General features: G+C 52.4%; 2 protein-coding genes and 1 long non-coding RNA gene across 18 annotated transcripts in view; 1 reads left to right on the top strand and 2 right to left on the bottom strand.

Annotated features, from left to right (window-relative positions):
- Positions 1-2: 2 nt before the first annotated feature.
- Positions 3-8,037, bottom strand: CORO6 (coronin 6). Of its 9 annotated transcripts, none has more exons than XM_031657023.1 (11): positions 7,822-8,037; positions 6,367-6,627; positions 4,791-4,913; positions 4,243-4,372; positions 3,975-4,154; positions 2,682-2,803; positions 2,120-2,224; positions 1,884-2,029; positions 1,505-1,562; positions 1,169-1,399; positions 225-1,078 (listed from the first exon to the last, which is right to left on the bottom strand). In XM_031657023.1, the coding sequence occupies exons 2-11, from the start codon at positions 6,562-6,564 to the stop codon at positions 956-958; spliced, it is 1,416 nt and encodes a 471-aa protein (XP_031512883.1). In that variant the 5' UTR covers positions 6,565-6,627; positions 7,822-8,037; the 3' UTR covers positions 225-955. The 9 variants fall into 9 exon arrangements, with proteins under 9 accessions (XP_021783914.1, XP_031512885.1, XP_031512883.1 ...); XM_031657021.1 differs by having other exon boundaries at positions 225-1,081; XM_031657022.1 differs by having other exon boundaries at positions 225-1,081; positions 6,367-6,566; positions 7,822-8,007.
- Positions 8,038-8,087: 50 nt separating this feature from the next.
- LOC110741542 lies at positions 8,088-11,430 on the top strand. Its single transcript, XR_004179273.1, has 2 exons — positions 8,088-8,165; positions 11,014-11,430. It is a non-coding gene; the product is annotated as an uncharacterized LOC110741542 (long non-coding RNA).
- Positions 11,050-19,192, bottom strand: part of SSH2 (slingshot protein phosphatase 2) — a 303,694-nt gene continuing 295,551 nt past the window's right edge. For all 8 annotated transcript variants that reach the window (XM_021928216.2, XM_003912549.4, XM_003912550.4 and 5 more), the window contains one exon: positions 11,050-18,061. In XM_021928216.2, the coding sequence (XP_021783908.1) occupies positions 15,971-18,061 (2,091 nt within the window). In that variant the 3' untranslated portion in view covers positions 11,050-15,970. The remainder of the gene's footprint in view (positions 18,062-19,192) is intronic.

The following is a 19,192-nucleotide window of genomic DNA, read 5'->3' on the forward strand; positions in this document are numbered from 1 at the left end:
GCTTTTGCTACCTGACTTTACTGGGGGGAACGCCTACGGTGTGGGTTGGGGTCCTTCTGAACCTCAGAGTGGGGAGAGCTCTAGGGTAAGAGGCTGCCTGGTGGGCCCTGAGCCCCGGAGTGCATCGCCAGGTCTCCCAGGAGCATGGGGGTAGCATTTGCAGAGGCTGGGGGTCTTGTTCCCCTCACTCCCACCCATGCAGGAGGCACAGACTGAACGCTTAGTAAAATGTTTCATTCAGTACGTCTTGTTTTTCTGAGAGAGGTAACAGCAGAGGGTTGGGGGCAGTGTGTGTGTATTTGTGATGAACCTAATTTCTCATGCCACTTCTCTCAAGATTTCTCCGCGGGGGTGCCGCGAGGAAGCCGCCCTCGCCCCTGTCGCTGGAAAGAAGGAAGAGAGCTCTCTACCACAGACCTCTGTGGGTGTAACCACTGGGTCCGGCTCTGCAGCAAACGGGATGTGTATGTGTCTGCAGAACTGGGGTGACGCCCATCTGGTTTACCACTCAGGGTAATGGAAACCAGTGAGCTGATTAGGAGAAGCGCTGTCATTTTCCCCAGCCTGGGGGGACCCATCAAATCGCCACCTATCTGAGGTCAAGCTCAGGCTCCAATGTCCCCAAGCATCGCGTAAATACTAAGCACTTTCCCTGCCCTGGGCAGAGGACAAAAGGGGACACCACCTCGCCGTGCAGCACCATTGCTGGCCCCTCCCCCCCAGACCTCCCTAGGCCAGTTCCAGCCGAGTCCCAGACGAGGCGCGCCGTCCAGCCTCCGCCGGACCGACGTGGGTCTCCCCTGTGCTCCAAGAGTTGCGGTCTCCCGCGAGGGGCGGAGTTCCCCTCCCAGTCCCGCCCCCGGCCCCAGCCCAAGAGGGCGGGGTCCGGGACCAATAGCTGGGGCGGGGCCGAGCTTGTGCTCCCCGCCCCGCTCCGCCTGCCTGGCGCGCCGGGCTAGTCCGTGCCGTCCACCAGCTCGCACAGCATGTTCTCCAGAGCCGTGATGCGCTGCTCCTGGGCCTGCACCCGCTCGCGGAGGGCCTTGATCTCCTCCAGCAGCGTCTCCAGGGTGTGCTGCTGCTGGGGCGGAGGACGGAGAGGCCGTGTCGTATAGGGGCGGTAGGGGGAGATGTAGATTGGGCCAGGGTGCAGCAGGGTCGATCTTACCGACAAGGGGGCGTCGCTGGATGACTGGCTGCGGCGGGGGACGGAGGGCGGGCGCACGTCCAGGATGTTGCGCTTCGTGACCCGGAGCTCGCGGTGCTTCGGAGGCACGTAGCCGTCCCTCAGTGAAATGAGCACGGGATCGGCGTCCTGACCGGATAGCCATTCGTCCGCTTCTAGGGCCGGCTCCGGGCCCGGCGTATCCGGGTACAGATCGTCCTGGAACAGGTCTGACTGCGGGGGTGGATGGGACAGGGGGACCTGCGTGAGAGGGGTGCGGGGCCTGCTCCGCTCCCTTTCGCCTAGTAGCCCTGCCCAACCCTTCTCCCGGCCCCTCACCTTGCGGGGCACAGTCATGATGATAGGTTCACACTTTCTTTCGTGTAGCTTGTAGAACCTATAAGGGAGCAGGGTTCAGCACCCCCGCAGACTTCCACGTCCTTAACTTCTCCTAAGACCAAGGGGATTGGAGGCCAACACTTGCTGAGCGCCTACTATGCATATTGCACATTACACACATTATTGGTTCTATAGTAAAAGACTGAAGTTGAGAATGTAAGGCTAGTGAGCAGTGGGTCTGGCACTGAAACAGAACTGTCTTATCCCCCTGTCCCCCTTTTCCAAAGCACTGCATTACTGGGGAAGCCCCGTGGCTAGGACCCGACATGAGTAGGGGACAGAGGCGGGGAGGTGTTCGGGAGGGGCCAAGGCCGCTGACCGGGCGATCTCACACTTGCTGACATCCAGTCCCCTTTTGGGCATGAAACCCATGCCCCGCTGCGGCTCTTTGCTGCTGAACGTGTTCAGGTAGTGCACGAAAGGCGGCTCGTCGGTAATCTCAAAGTACCGAATGCTGCTGTCGCCCTGCAAAACCAGTCGGTTCAGGGGCGCGCCTGGACAAGGCCCTCCACATCTCCATCCAGCCCCGTGTTCTCCCTGCCCGGCCGTGAGCACCTTGCCACACAGGTAGACGATGCTGGAGTCGGGATCGTAAAAGGGCAATAGGACCCCGTTGCTTGTGTCCATCTCCTGCAGTGCCACTGGCTCCTCGAAGTTGTTCTGCCCGAGTACAGGAGGCGTGACCAGCCCTGCCCCACCCTCCCGTGCTACTTCGGGACCCCCAGAAGCCCCTTTACGCTTCCTGGCCTTCCCAGACCGTATGCCCCAAACCTCTAGTGACCAGAGTTGCAGGCCCCTCCCCTGGGCACGTCTCTCCTCCTCCCCTGCGCACATGGCTCCTCCTCCCGGGCACATATACCCGCTGCGCGCCGCATGCAGTCACAGCAAACCACCCCCAGGGACTCGGCATCACCAGGTGGGGGCGCCAGCGCAGGATCCTTCACGCGACGCAGCAAAACTGGGCAGAGGGGTGGGTGTGAGAATGGCAGGCGCTGCAGAGGTGGCAGCAGCCTTCAGTCCTGTCCAGGTGGGCATGCCCTGCGGGTGGGGGGCGCCTGGCCACTCTCCCGTGATGCCAGTCCCCGGGGCACACACCCCAAGCCTCCAGCTGCGTTACCGGGTCCCACAGGCCCAGCTCTCGCTGGCTCATGCGGGTGAAGCCGGTGGTGAAGATATGGCCCTGTCGCGTGAAGACGGCCCGCATGGGCCTCATCCCCTCGTGGGCCGCAAACCTCTCCGGGGGGGGGGGGGGAGACAGGGAGGGACATCACCCAGCCGCCTGCTCTGAGCAGCATGGAGGGACGAGCAACCAGCTTGCTGACTTGGGTGTCCGGGGTGGAGGAGCGGAGGCGGGGAAGAGACAAAAGGGGCCTAAGCACTCAGCTTCCTGCGGGGCCACGGCTGGCCCCTGACCTGGAGAGCATCCGCGCCTGGAGAGAGCAGGAGGCACGCGGCTCTCAGCCGATCCCGAACCCTTAAGCGCGCTCAAAGGCCGATCCCTAGAGCAGGGGTGTCTGCTGGCTCCCCGGAGTCGCAGCGAGGCTTTTCCTGAACGGGGAGCTCCCCGCTCAGCTCGGGCCTCTTGGGCGCCAGCCACAGCCAGGGAAGGCGCTACCGGCGGACCCAGCGAAGGAGCGAGCTAGCGCGCCCGGCGCGGCCTGGCCTACCGGGTCCCAGAGCGCGAGCTGCCGCTCACTCATCCTGCTGAAGCCGGTGCTGAGCAGCTTCCCGTCTGCGGTGAAGACAGCCCGCAGCGGGCGGGCGCCCTCGTGAGGCCGGGCTCTCTCCTGCTCGCGGGGTTAGTGGGTTAGAGCGCCCGCGCGCCCGCCCGACCGCGCTCGGCGCTTGTGCTCCACGCAGACATGCAAGCGGCCCACGCACCCGCACCCCAGGTTAGACTGAGGCCGGCGAGGCCAGGGCCTCCGCCCACCCAGGGCACCCGGCTGGGATAAGCAACATGCGAGGGTTGCCCCCCATCCCCCGCCCAGCGGGTCCACAAGGAGAAAGGGCCAGCCCTCGAGCCAGTGTCAGGCCCCAGATCCTGGAAGATGCGTCTGGGTGCCGGCTGAGAGGAGAGGGGTCCGGGAGCTCAGGTTTCATGCAGGTTCTGGTGGGAGGGTGGAGTTTCCAGCTTCTCCCCTCCTCAATCCCAAAGCGAGGAGCCCTTCTCTGAGCTTCTGAGATGCAAGGGAGGGGAGGGAACAGGAGCCGGGCAGAGAATTGCAGGCTGGGGGCTTACTTAGGGCAGAGACCTGTGGTTGCAGAGACGGGGGAAGAGGGCTAGTCTCTGGAGCAGGGATGTGACAGGTGAAAGCCAGGACCAGGGGCTCTGATAATGGTGGGTACAAGGTGCTGACAGCTGGCCACTGGTCAGGGGATGCTGGGGAGTGGCTAGGCCAGGCACTCACCGCCACCACTTGGCCTTTTCTGGGGTCAATGATGCGCAAGGTCTTGTCCTTGCAGGTGGTGGCTAGCAGGCTACCGTTGCTGTTCCAGCACACACTGTGGATGACGTCTGGGTGCATATCATCCAGGCTCAGCAGCACCTCCCCGGTGCCCACATTCCAAATGATGATCATATTGTCACCACCTGCCCAGAGTGGCCAGGCATGGTCACCTGGGTCCCGCCTTTGCCACCACCCACCCATCTATGGGGGACCCCTCCCTTGCCCCCAGACCTGCACTGAGCAGGACATTCCTGGCAGTAGGGTGCCAGGAGAGGATGCCCACACGCTTGGAGTGGCCCTCAAGTGTGATGATAGGTTCCGTAATGTTGCGCATGGGGGTATAGTCTGGAATCTGCCACACCTGGGTAGGAAGAAAAGGCATATGGTGGGTGGAATGAGGAGCCACCCTGTGCTTCCCTGCCGGCTCTCTTGAGTGGTAAGGGTGAAATGCAGGGCAAGATGTGGTGGCGCATGCTGAGAGCCAGGAGGGGGCACTGCCAGCTCTCCAGAGACCTCCCATTCACTCCAGCAGGGAGACTTCAGAGCGCTGCCCTGCTGCTCTGCAGGCACCACGTTGGCCATGGCTATAATTAGTCCTAAGCAGTGCATCCTGGGAAGGGGTAGGCATGTAGCTAAAAATAGTCTGGGAGCTGGGCAGGGCAGGGCTCTGGGACCAAGCACCTCCCTTATTACCACCCTTAGCACCTTCCCCAGCACAGGTGAGGCAGCCTTCCCTGCTCCCCTGCTCAACTGCCCAGCAGTAGCCCCCTGGCTCCTACCATGATGGTGGTGTCGTCTGAGGCACTGGCGATGACATTGTCATTGTGTGGACACCAGTCAATATCCAGCACAGGGGCAGTGTGCCCAGTGACCAGTGGGTAGTTCTTATCCACTCGCCCTGTCTGAGGGGTTGGAGAGGAAGATGTGGGGCTACTCTCCTATGTGGTTTTTAGGGGGTGGGTAGCAGATCTGCTTACACCTCAATTCCCTATTATCTATTTTCTTTTTGCAGATCCCTCTCCACATTTCTAACACCATCCAGTCCACTTGCTGCACTTTACTGAAGGCAGAGGTGAAACAGTTTAATATTAGGGATTCTGACACAGAGAGGTAAGATGGCCTCACCAAGGACACACAACAAGATACTCATAGAGCTGAGATTTGAACTTTCCAGTCCAGTGCGCTTCCAAAGACACCTACTTGGAGGAGGCTGTTCTTCAGCCCGTTCTCCTATCGAAATGTCTGTGGGATTCTCCTGGTGGAAGAGGTCAAGGTAAGGTAATAGTGTAGTGCTGGACAGCCCTTTCCTGGCCTCCCTTGGCCGATCTCTTCCTTGTGAACCACTTTCACCTTGGAACCACAAGCAGCAAGCATTCCTGGTGCCTACTATCGCCAAATGGGAGTTGGGGGTCCACCTATTTTTTGGTCTTCACAGGCTGCTTGTGGGGGTTCTGAGACTTCTGCAGGGACAGGCACTAGTCCAGACCAGGCAGCGGGGGAGAGGGTGGCTATGTGGTACTGAAAGAGCAGACATATTGGGGGAGGAGGCAGCTCCAGCTGAAATTTGAGCCCTGGGGCCTGTGTCCCAGGATGGTGTCTGCATTGTCTAGGGTGAGTCACTGCTTTGTCAGGCCTCTTCCTGACCCTGCCCCCTGTGGAGCCTCCCCTAACAAGGTGTAGGGGCCAGAATCCAGGTCAGGGTCATACCTTGGGGGTGGGGAGGAGTCATCCTTGGGATGTGGATGGCCAAGGGGCTTAAGGTTATGAAGCTAACATGGCAGTCATTGCCTGGTCCCCATCCTAAGGGTAAGGAGGGCTCTGGCCTCATGTATCATGTTCCCCTTCCTTTCCCTTCCCTTTCTTTCTATTTCACTGCAAGAGCCCTTGGAGGTAGCCAGGGACTCTTTGGATAGAGCCTGACCCTGTCCTCAGTTTGCTGCTCTGAGATGTGACTTAATCAAATGGTCATCTTGGGCTAGGGAGGAGGTTTTCCACACCCAAAACATGAGGGGATGCGGCATTAGGAGAGGCAGTGATGGAATCTGGCCAGGCTTGGCTGTGCTGTGTCCCAACCATCTCCATCACCCGGCTCCCCTCCTGGTCCCTGCTGGGAATGGGGTGGTGCGTGGAGAGGTGGGAGGGCTACGGAGTGGGAGTAGGCCACCCTGATGTTAGGGTGGGGTGGGGTGGCCTCCCCTCTGGTCCTTGAGGGCTTGGGGAATAGGGAGGAGACAATCCACACAGACACTTCTCCTGACTGTGGAATGCAACTAGGTGAGAACACAGGCTGCCTTGGGAGTTCCCAGGGGCCCCAGCCAGTGTCTTCCCACTTGCTTCCTTTCCCTGGTCTCTCACCTTGGCCAGAGGCAGGACGATGAAGGCACCGCCGCCTCCAGCCTCCACAATAATGGCCAGGAATTTGGGGTTGACGGCACAGAAGGAGCTGTCCCATGTGACCTTGGACACACGGATGTCCTCATAGGCCTGGTCGGCCTTTGCTGCCTGCCCAAACACATGGCGGAACTTGCTTTGCCGAACCACACGTCTGCTCATAGCTGCGGGCAGAGAGGTAGGATCTCAGTGCCCAGAAATGCCTTTGGTCCTTAGTCCTGTGAGCTGTGGGAGGGAGGAGGAGTGGGGGGGGGGTGGCTGATGAGAAGGGTTATGTGGTCAGGAGTCCGGTATAAGTCCATATAGTGTCTGGTCCTAGAAGCAGGGAGCTTTCTTCAAGGTGGTCAGAGTATGGGAAAGTTATTTTGCTGTGTAAAATGCTGTTTACTGTAAGGGGCTAGGATTTGGGGCCTGACTTCTCCATAGAGACCCAGGCTGAGGGGATTGTGGAGCCTAAGGGACTGAAAGCTTTCTGGACGTTGGAATGTTTTTAGGAGGAGCCTCAACGCCACATTGCCCGCCCCCATCCCCCACCCCCCAACCCCACTCCTACAGTCTTGATGAGCATCTCTTCACGGAAGTGATTGTAGCTCCCAGAGGCACCCTGTCCAGAAGCAGAGGCCTTGACCATTGGATCTTGGCTTAAAGCCAGGTATGGGGCCAGGACTGCACCACCACAGGATCCCGAACTTGCATCTCTGGAATAGTTCAGGCAGATGGGGTTTTGCCTTTTTCTAAAAATTTGCCAAGGGGGAAGTTCCTCTTGTCAGCCAACCTGAGTCCTTTCTGCTACTGTTTTCATCCCATGCCTTGTGGGTGGACGGGTGGCAGCACAGAGTGAGGTGGGTCCCTCTTCTCCCACTCCTCTCTGCACTGGCTTCTCCAGGGAGCCCTCATCATGGTCTTCCGGCTTTTGCCTACCATACGCTTGTCCGGTTTCTCCTCTGGGTCCCCTGCCCTGGCTGGGCCTTCTTCCTAGTGAACTCTTCTAGGGGGGGATCCTCAACCCCATCCTCCACCCCTGCCCCCTCCGCGGCCAGGCCAGATTTGCAGGGATGGGGAGGGTGTGGTGCCTTTTCTCCAGCTAGGGCCTCTCTAGATGACACACTGAGTACTCCAGCCAGTAGCTCCTGCCCCACCCCAGCCCCAGCATCCGCGTGCCCTTCAAGACACGTCTGCGGCCCCGAGCCTGAGGCCCGGCCTCCCCGCACCCTCCTCCAGCCTCCTGCCCCAGCACTGCGTTCTTGCGAGACGAGGTGTCTGCGCCCTCCGGGAGCGCTGGCCAAATATAGACACCACGTCCTCCCCGCCCGAAACCGAATTTGGCGGCGCGGGGGGAGGGGGCGCAGACCTCTGCCCCTCAGGGACCCCGCCCGCTCCGCCGGCTGCGGTGGCGGCCGCGTGTGGGGGGCTGGGTACCTGGTCCTGAGCGGGCTGCGGGGCGCTCACGCTGCGAATCCTCTGCGGAGGGGGCCCGAGTGCGTAGGGGGCCGAAGAAGTCGTCAGAGCGAAGGAGCCGGCTCTCCGGGTGTCCGTAGTATCTGGGACCCGGGTGTCCGGCTCCACACTCAGGCCGCTGCCTGCGGCTCTCCAGGGCCCGGCGCCGCTGCAGCCCCAGCTGCTGCTGCCATCAACCTGAGGGGGTGGGGACTAGCTTAGGGGCGGGGCCAGAACCAAAGTTGCCCCGCCCCCTCTAGCGGCGGGAAAGTCGAGCGCCCCCGACCGCGCTCCGAGCTTCCGCTGGCCTCGGAAAAGCATCAAAAGTAAGTGTGCCGCTGTGTGCTGGGTACGCACGCTCTTTCCCTCCCTCCGTGACTCCCGGATAAGCTGGGGAGGCTCGGGTTCGCAGACCCAGAGCAGGACGCTTGGAGAGGGAACCGGCGAGGGGGCGTGCTCCCCTAGAGCCGGCAGCCGTGCGAGATCAGGTGCCTCCGCCCGCATTCCAGCCGCAATCGCGCTCCCAATTTAGCTGTCCCGACCGGCCGGGACTGCGGGACTGCAAGTCCAGGCCTCCCTGGGGGAAAGAGGCCCTAGAGGATGAGGTCCCAGGCTGATCTAGGGCAAGTGCGAGGGCACCCGACACCGGGCTGCGAATGTTATTGTTATGAATGGCAATAGCGATCATTTGAGAAACCTAAAATGCTGGCTGTGTGCTAGGCATTTCACCCCATTAGAGGGGATTCCATGGACCAGGGCAGGAAGCAGCTGAAAGACCAAGGAGAGGACCGAGTGTAAAGTGAACCCACCTTGACACTCCCTCCCCTCCAGATGCTGGGGGAAGAGGCTGGCACAGGTCTCTAGTCACATTTTAGGGGTCAGAGAAGCCAGCCCAGAGGCCAGACCCCTAATGTTTTCTGGGCCTTGTTTGAATTGGTGCCCAACTGTGTTCCAGGTTAGCTTCCCCCATATCCCCCAATATCCACAGAACTGAATGCTGACCGAGGTCAAGGAGATTAAAGATAAACTAATCAAAATACAGTCTGTGAAGACCAACCAGTCCCGTAGCTCCAGTCTACCCAGTGTCTTCACATTGTCTGGATTTCTTCCCTCGGATCATAGGGGCATCTGGGACCAGTTATTCCTTCCCACTCTCCAGGGCACACCTGGGAGCGAGTGAATGGAACACAGCGTTCCGGAGGGCAGATACCAGCACTGGGGAGAAAGGGGAGGGAAGGTGGTAGAAACCATGAAGGGCCCCACAAGGCTCCTTTGTTTCTCAGGAAGAGTCCAGGTGGCTTGTAGGGACAGACTCAAATCAAGAGCCAGTGGCTTGTAGGGGAACAGAATAAAAAACTGTTACGAGTGCTCCAGAAATAACTCCTGGCATAGGGGTGCGGGGGCAGGGTATGAGGGTACATGAGTCATCTCTCTTTTACCTAAAGATTCCAGGCACATGATTAGGAGGAAAATACCTGAGTGACTCAGTTGCTCCTTTACAACAATAACCCATGCTTATGTGCTAGGCACTGGCACTGTTCTAAGGACTTTATACGTATTAATTTCATACTCTCAACAATCCTCTAGGCTGGTCGCAGGTGGCTAATGCCTGTACTCCCAGCACTTCGGGAGGCTGAGGCAGGTGGATTACCTGAGGTCAGGAGTTTGAGACCAGCCTGGCCAACATGGCAAAACTCCATCTCTACTAAAAATACAAAAATTAGCTAGGTGTGGTGGTGCACACCTGTAATCCCAGCTACTCAGGAGGCTGAGACACAAGAATTGCTTGAACTTGGGAGGCGGAGGTTGCAGTGAGCTGAGATCGTGCCACTGCACTCCAGCCTGGGTGACAGAGTGAGACTCTGTCTCAAAACACACACACACACACAAACAAAAAACAATCCTCTAAGGTGGGTACTGTTATTATCCCTATTTAACAGTTGAGGAAATTGAGCCACAAAGAGGTTAGGTGACTTACCCATCACAACCTCAACAGGTAGTTGATGTAGCTATGATTCTTACCCACGTGGTCTGGCATCTGGTCCATGCCTTTCAGCAGCACGCATTTCTCTCTCTCCCTGAAGGACAGTGCCACTTTATCTCACAAGTGCTGAGCTAAAGCGTAACAGAGTTTATACTGTGTGGCACAGAGGGAAGGATGCCTGGAATGAATTAAAAAACTGGTTCCAGTCCTGGCTCAATCGCCATATTTTTACAGCTCTCTGAACAGGATTGGGTCAGATTCTTTCCAACTCTGCGCCACTCCTTAGCAGAGTAGGGATTTTATGTGCTGCCTCCTCTGAAACGGCATTTCCCCTACCCCACCCTCCTGCTCTTTAAAGAGAACAAGAGACTCCCTTCTAGAGGGAAGGGCTTGGGACTAGGAAGCAGGAATCCTTCAATGCATGCTCCCTTCAGTTCCATCATCTAGGAAGGGTGGTGCTTTCTGAGTACAGGGATTCAGATATTTGCTTGGGCCTGGCGTAGCTCAGCCCTACCCTCTAGCCTTCTTCTGGCTGCCAAGGCCTGGCAGAGCTGTGAGTGGGCAGAGTTAAGGCAAGAAGAACCAATCAAGGAAAGGAGCTACTTGGGCTTCGTGCCTCCCTTTTGAACTGTTAGCTCTGAACGGCAATCCATAGAAGACAGTCATGGATTTCATCTTTTAGGAAGCCATTTTCTGGATGAGGTAGCTGGCAACTTAGCCATGATTTGGTCCATCTGCTTTGGCTAGAAAACCAAGACTGAGCTTATCTAGATTGGTCAGGGATCCCAGGGTGAAAGACCTTACCTTCACCATCATGCACTCCAGCTAAAGACCAGCACTGTGCGCCTCCCACTTGATATGGATGATTCAGAATGAAGCAGGCTGACTTTAGTTCAAAGCAGTTTTTTCTCTTTTGGCGGGGGAGCGGGGGGAACTTCAGCAAATTTTGTTAGCAATTGGGAACTGAAACTGAGCTCTTCCTAGATGATAGCCCTGCCTTGTATGTGATGAATGGCACCACTAAATATCTCAAGATGTTCATGTCCCATTTCTAGAAATTTTTCAGTGGGCTGTGTTTCATTTATTTTTGGGGGCTCAGCTCTCTCTTCAGGGTGACATGATTGGGATCAATCATTGAAAACTACTGCCGTTCACTGTGTTTCTTCTTCTGACCCTCCCTCCTTCTCCAGCACCTCCCTCCTTTATTGCATCTGATGAAGTACACGTTTCATCTTCAAAATAAAAATTTATTCAATCTGTAACAAGAACATTGAATCTGCACATTTGCGCACAAGTTCACATTTAAAAACAGCGGAGCACATCAGTAATAAAAAAATCTATGATACAAGTGGAACATCCCAACCACCAGGAAGATTAAGGAAGGAGATGAGACCACTCTATATTCTGCTTCAAATGCCTCAAAAAGGTCCCAGAGATTCCAGGGAGCACCTGCTTTAATAAAATGTGAGCATAAAAGTTTGGGGTGGCTTGGGGCAAAGGTAACAGTCAGAAGGAGTCTTCTGGACTTGTTTTCCACGTTAGAACAAGTCCTGCAAAACAAAGCAGAAAGAAAAAAAAAGAAAAGAAAAGAAAAGAAAAGGCACCTTTAGATATGCCAAGCAAACCCAAACCCAACAAAACGTAAAATTCAAACATTTCCCTGTGGGCTTACAAGCACTTCAGGGCCAGTTACCCAGTTTTTAGTTTGGGTATTAGCTCTGCACGTGTACACAGGACGCTGCCACCAGCATTGCTTTGAGGACACAGATGGCAGCACCAGTCAAATGCCTCTTAGGGGATCTTCAAGCTGATTAAGGATGATTCCAGTTTAGAAATCCTATCCTAGATCTCTGGGGCACTGAGAAAATGAGGCTGGTTATCTTCTCATAGCAGGAACCAGGGCTAGTCACCCTCCATTTCCAGGCTGGAAAAGTACAGAAGCACCTTGCAATAGCTCTTCATGGCGTCAAGGGACCCCACACCCTGGGAGAAGGGTTAGGAGTGTGCAGCTTCCTGCTTTGGTGGCAGGCCTTTTCCTAATATGGGTGTCAGAGGAGTTGAGACAGCAAATATGCTTGTGTCTAATACATGCCTTGATCTTTTAGTTAGGAAGGGAAAACAAAGTCCAAGATGCTTTTAAGTTGGACTGATGCTGAAACAGCTAAAATTTCATCTTATCCACCATCAAAAGCAAAACAAAATTAAAATGACACTAGCCATTCACCATTACAACCATCACTATAAGACACACCATCACTGAGGAAATGACAACTATTTCCATAGAGAGTGCTGGATGGGAGGGCAGGACATAGATGGAAGTCAGCTTCAGGGTATACCCACTTATTCACAAGGGCTGACCATGATGGCACTGCTCTGCATGAGGACTCACAGGACAGCTAGGGCACTGATGCCTGCAGGACTGTGTGGCCGACAGGATGATGCACATTTTAATATTCAAAATGTAAACAAAGTATCCACAAATAGTCCAAAAAAGCCAAAGAATGGCTTTATTTAAAAATTTTTAAATGCCCTTAAAAGTGACTTTTTGCATAATGCGTTCTTAAAAAAAGAACTCTCACAAAAACATTTTTACCAAACATGCCTAGATCACTTCAGAACTGAAATCCTCAGATGAAACAGGTGAACACTTCTGTGACCTGCTACATCTCAGAAGCTTCTCATAGGAAGCTTTGGGTTTACCCAACAGCATCTGTCTGGGGCCTGTGAGCAGGGGGCTCAAAGCCTGGGGCACTGAGATCTTCAGGCTGTCCTTGGAGCTGTGGGTAGTTAGAAAATTAGAAAGAGGAACTATCAGTAGGGATAAAGACAGAATCAAGAAATCCATAACCCTGTCTCAAGCCTCCTCAGAACCAGGAAAATACTAAAGATCCTGAAGAGACTGAGATGATAGGAATGATCCCAAACATTTAGAATCTGAAAGGCAATTAAAATGAGGAGAGATGAGTATTACAGTACTATAGTACCACATGTCTACTAGAGTATCCATTACTCCTGGGTGTTTCCAAAAATCAAGAAAGGTTGGGGTTTCCCTTTCTACTGACCAGGTTTAGCTCAAGTTCTGTATGCTTCTGGAGCTTTTACCCCATGCATCAAAACATCAACTCTTTTTACATATGTACATATGTGTACACATGCACACACACTCCTCCAAAATAAGTGAGAGTCTATTGGTGGTTGAGAGAAAGAGAAAGAGAGAGAGAGAGAGAGAGAGAGAGAGAGAGAGGTAGACACTGGGCAAGAGTCAAAGTGTTTCCTATTCATCTTTGCCAGTCTATCTGCTCTTTCAGGTCTGGGCTTTCCATGCACAGAAGAAAAGGGAAAGAGGCCACTGGAGATTATAAAAGAGTCTGAAGAGAAGACAGTCTGCAAAGTCCTTGACAGTTCATTACGCACCTCCCCTGGACACTGCTCAGCTGTGTAAATAACCCAGGAACACCCAATTCTGGGAGTCTGAAAAGGCTGGCAAACACTCCTTGGCATGGCTGAATTACAGACACTCTGTAGAAGATGTTTATTTAGGCAGGTAAATTAAACGATAAAAAAAATGTAATTATAAAAAGGCAGAAAGACTTTCCTTTGCTCTGAAAAAATTTTTTTCCCCACAGCATTAGTGGGTTTTGTCCCATCTTTGTTGTTATTTAATGCAATGAGTGAACATTAAACACAGTGGAGGGGAGAAGAGGGAAAAGTCCAAAACTCTGGTCCTGCTTGTACCTCTTAGTGTGTGGGATGTCATCATGGTAAGGGGTTACCATGAGTGGATGCCACTCTCTTAACTTCCAGGCAAATCCTCTCCCCACTCTGCCACAATTTCCTGCCCTTCCCCATCATATTGGTGGTGGAACTGCTTCAAGAAGGCAGGGCATTCTAGATGGAAGAGCCCTGGAAATCCATAACCCTGTCTCAAGCCTCTTCACATTAGTTCATACCACCTAACAAAACACTTTACAACACACAAATATCCAGGAATCACAAAACTGTGTGGATGATATACTTGAACATTCAAGGAAACTACTGAGCAACAGCACAGGATACACATAATCACTACACCATAAAGATGCTTTTAGCAAGTGGTTTCTGTCCAACCCGCCTCCTGTGATGTCAGACCCAACCTCGGCTTCCACACAACTTCACAGCTCCTCTTAAGCCCCAGTGGCCCTGTCTACCTTTTCTGCATCTTTTGGGTTACCCTGCCATCTGCCCCCACCAAACTCTGGCCTCTGACATCATGCTGACAGTCTGTGCATTTGTATTTTCCTCTTCAGTGTTGTGACGAGCCAAAAACCTGTCTCCAGTCTGTACTCAGTCAATCCTCAGTAATGTGGACATCAACGAAAGCTAACAGAAAGCAAATCTGCAAGCCTCTTCAGTTTTAATGAGCTGCAGAGGTGTTTCATGCTAGACTAAATCTGTCTTCTGTAAGAAGCTACAAGAGGCTTGTTTATGGCAGGTGCTGCTGCGTTAAGGATCTCCACAACAGTAGCAAAGCGACAGCATCCTAAATGGAGTCACTGTGGGCACTTGCCCCTGGCTGAGGCCTCCCCTGTGGCCTTCAGCCTCCACTAGAAGCTTCCACTCTGAGCAACTCACATATACTTCCTGGTTGTGGTTGAGATACTGGCAAACAATGTTCTGGGATTTCAGTCTCAGAAAGAAATCAGCTTTCAGTCACGCTGTAACCTAATGGGAGCCTTTAGGGGTGTCTCTGAGGAAGAAGTTACTAATGCATAATTTGGCAGGAGCTGGTGATTAGAAGTCTCCATTTAAACAACTACAACCACCATCAACATACTGTACAGATTCCTATCAACACCCAACAGTTTTATTTCTGGTGTCTGTGTGTTTTCCAGTTGCAACTCTACTCCTTCTTAAAAAGAATAAATCAAAAATACCCTACATAATGAACAACAAGACGCTGTAAGACAGTGACAATATTATGTACATAAATACTGTGTACAAACTTTAGAGAAATGACAAACCTTCCAGGAAAAGGAAAAAAAAGTGTTAACAGTGATAATACCGAAAATAAAATATTGCATTCAATGGATGTTAAACATATGTAATGTTAACAATTCAAATATAATCTATGAAATTTAAAAAAATAGGCAGCATGGGGACAACAGCATGGGGAAGGAAAATAAACTGGAAGAAAATATGGCCATTAAACTCAGAAGGCCCAAAGAATTATTCAAGTAATGGAAGGGTTAAAACCCTACATACGTATTCATTTTACAAGAACACACTGACTTTCGATTGCTGCTTTTCAAACATGTCACTGTTGTTTTCAGTTGGGAGGACACTGCAGGCACATTTTTCTGGTAGGGAGAGCCAAGATGCCCATCTGTGTGGATCCACCAACCCAGCAGTTTCTGGGCAGCAGCCTCTCCACCCCCAACTTTATGTCTTCCTCCTCTTATCATGCTTTCCTCTACAGAAGACCACTTGGATTTGGGGTCCTGTTTTAATTTCAAAAATAATTTTCTTGGGGAAGAAACTATATGATAAATTTGCAGAGCTGGCCATTATCATGCCTTACTGTAATGATACACTCTGGAATACCAGAAGATCCTCTTTTAAAGCAAAGCGGAACCTGCCTCCTTCAGGAACTCTAAAGGGCTGCGGCTGGACAAAGGCTGAGAGCCCTCTGACTTCTGGCTGCCCTTTAGCCCATTCGATGCCTTAGGTCTGGAAACCAAACCATCATCACAAAGGCAGGGGAACATTTCCAATTCCCAGCTTTATCTCCAAGTAATTTCCTCCGAATCTGTTTCCTTCCCTCAATCAAGGAACCATGCCTTTTCTCAGAGGGCAAAATGAGAGGCAGGTGGCAGCTGACTGAAAAACAGCAATTTGCCTTTGATAAAGGTGTTCTCTGAAAATGACTTTTTTGAGGTTTGATTTTTTTTAAATAAAAAATGATAAACGGTCTTGCCATCCAGATCAAGCTCTCTTTCCCCTTACATATACACACACATACACACTGAAAACCCAAACCCTGCATGCGCCAGAAACAGTAAAATGACCAAAATATTATAAAATTAACCAATAAAGTGCATGTTCCTTACATATTACACCTGCCCCTTTTACAAACATTTCTTCTAGAAAGTCACATGTGTAGGCTCAGAATCACATGGTATTATAGAAGGGGTTGGTTGTCCGTTTTTTGTCATTTGCCTTTTTCAGTCTCCTAAGGGGGTGAGTTCTGCCGTGTTGCTGACGGGGTGCCACGGCCAGCCCTGGAGCTGGGCATGCACACTGCAGTCCCTGGGTCTGTAGCATGGGAAGGCCTCCTTCAGAACTAGTCAATTCAGGTCCTGCCCTGGGAAGCAAACACTGCTGACTGGAACCAAATTCTTTGGCATACTGCACAAGGGGCCTCTCCACTGGCTTGCTCTGCACAATACACTCTGTTGTTGTGAGCTGTTCTACAAAATACTTGGTGGGTTCTGGGTTGTGGGGGGCACCTGGGTTTTCTAGGGACTCTTGGTCCTCCATGGCATGCATGCCTGAGTCTGTTCTGAGGAAAGGCTGAAGCAGTTTGAGATGAGGGGATTCACAGGAGGCAGGCTCCCTCTCTGGTAAGCAGTCTTTACAGAGGTCCAAGTAACCTAATTTGGCGAGAGAAGCTGAGCGCCTCATTTGGGATGGTTTGGTGAGCCCTGCCTGGAAAACCACTCGAGACTCGATTTCTTTAGCACGCTCCTTCACCACACCGGGGCTGTGGCTGAGACCATTTATGTTTTCACTACTAGTGCTATGTGGTAGTCGACAGGCTACAGGCAATGGGTCCAGTTTCTCCTGTAACTCCCCAGTGTTGTCACCAAGTTTGCTAATTAAACTTAGGTCTGCGCTACTCAGCTGGGAGTCCTTATATGGCACCTCACTGCCACTGGAGAGAGGGCTGTCCTGACTTTCTTCCCAGCTAACCTGTTCTGCAGAGGGCTCATCTGTGGTGCTGCTCTGCTCTGTGAAGCCCTCCAGGTGAACCATAGTCTGGGGATGCAGGTAATCCAAACTGGCAGACAGTAAGTGGGTTGTATGACTGACAAAAGGTGCCGCTGTCTCCAGGGCTGTTGACAGGCTGCTGCCTCTGTCTTCAGGGCTACTCAGCGTGGAGGTCCGGTGGTCAGTGGGCCTGTTGTGCTCAGGAGAGGAAGAATGAGGCGGAGGTAGCACTTGGGGGTGCAGAGAAACCTGGTTGGGGTCCAGAGTCCTGTTTAGATTTTCATCCAGTGTGCAGAGCACAGTGACAGATTTTTCCACGTTCACTTTCCTTAGTCCTTGCTCTCCGCTCTTCTCGCCGGTGGCTATTTCACTCCCTGGCCCAGTGTGATTGGGTGATGTAACTGTGTGGGTATACTCAATGATTTCTACCCTCTTGGGAAGGCGAAGAGGGACTGCCTGTGTCTCAGACTCCTGGTATGGAATCACAGTCCTCAGATCCTTCAGGACTCCTTCCTGCTGTGTTCCAGTATCCGACCCTGGGCCCTCCTGAGGAGCTGGCAAGTGGTCAAACCCCAGCACCTTGGGAGCTGGAACAGTGGCATTCTGCTCAGAATGGGACAGTGAGCCAGCCTCAGGCCCACTGTATTTCCCTTTGCCTTTGCTCATCTCTGGTTCCCTGGGGACAAATGAATGTTCTGGGGTGGCTTCATCACTCTTCCCTTTTGGTGCCAGGTCTGCCACAGAAGAATCATTCTTTGAATTCTTACGAGTGGACAATGAGGTACATGTTGAGGCAGCACCATGATGCTCTTGCTCCTGCCGTAAGCGCTCTTCAAACTCCAAGGTGGCTCGCCTCACAGACCCAGGGTACCACTTGGCACCTGGGTGCATCCCTGAGCCCTGGAGCTCTTGTTCCCCCTCAGCTGGTTCCCCTTCTTCCAAGTCTGCTGTAGATGAGCGTGTGGTTAGGCAGCCTTCTGGGTTGCACATCCCTGAGTCTTTGGCTAGTTCAGGCTGGGCTGTGCAGGAGCCCTCGTCTTGCTCCAGATGTCCAGGTTTGTTCTCTGGGGTCTGGGCCCTCTCAAAGAGCAGCTCATGGATGCTGTTCTTCTTTGGTGTATGGCACGGGTTGGATAAGATGTCTCCTTTCAGTTGAATCTGTCCAACTCCTTGACTGATGGACTCAATTTCAGTGACAATTTCTTTGACTGAAATTGCATTTTCCAAGTGAGACTGCATGAAGATGTCTGGGCTGACCAGTTCTGAAATTGCCTAAGAAGAGAAAGTAGTGAGAAGATTATGGCAAATTGTAGTCTAACTGAAAATGCTTGATTTTCTGCTTATTAATCCTCTGATCATCTGACTATGAGAATACCAATCATAGAGTGCCTGGGACCGTACTCTGCCCATCTGTTTTGTCAGACTACAAGAAAAAACTGGATTCATCAAGGCTAGACATAAAATTTGTGATAGGTTGTGTTATTCTCTACTAAACTTTCTGTTCTGTTTACTCAAGCAGAATTCCAATCCAAAACTTTGCTCCCAAATGAAAAGCAAATATTTTTGGAGTCTCCTATAATCTATATTTTCCTAAGACTATGAGCCTCCAGGATTCAGGCCACACTGTAGTAAATGAAACCTTTCCCCCATGGCCTATCAACTTTCAGTTTGATCCTAACCTATCTGAGGGAAGGAGTTCCATTCAAGGCTAAGATATGTCCCGGTGATAGAGCTAGATGGACGAGGCTATCATTTGATTTCTGATTTGGAGACTCACTGCTCTCTTCACTCCTCTGTCTTGCTAGCTTTCACTCACATCCTCTCACTGCTTCCGCTAGCAGCAGCATCCCAGTACCTACAAGCAGGGAGAATGCACTGTCTGACTACCCAATCTCTAAGTTTCACATGGTTCCTTCTGGGAAAGGTTTACTTGGCTTACACAGTCACATGCCTTAGCAAACTTAGAAACCGTAACTCTCTAGTATTTTACTATTTTACCAGCTATAAATTCCCAGATGGATTTAGAACAAGGCCAAAGAATACTGACCAATGCAAAATCAAGTCCTACTGTAAAAAAACAAAACAAAACAAAACAAAACAAAAAACAGAAGAATCTCAAAATCTGGGAATAGCCCTTGGATACCTCTTAAAGTAGTATCATTATGAGTATCAATCTAGTTAACATTTTTATAAGCCTTCAAAGTATATTTCCTTGGAACTGTTCTGGTCTTTCTCCTTCAAAAGAGAGTCATAGTTAGTATAATCTAACAGGGTCAGTAATGCCTTTGGGGGAAATGTGCCATGACATCAGGCAGAGGCAAACTTGCCAAGACTGGGAGAGAAGCCACAGTGGGCCCTGTATGTGCATGGGCCATGGAAGGAGTGCTCATATGACCAGGGACT

Source organism: Papio anubis, chromosome 17 (genome assembly GCF_008728515.1).
Source record: "Papio anubis isolate 15944 chromosome 17, Panubis1.0, whole genome shotgun sequence".
In the NCBI taxonomy this organism is placed as follows: Eukaryota; Metazoa; Chordata; class Mammalia; order Primates; family Cercopithecidae; genus Papio; species Papio anubis.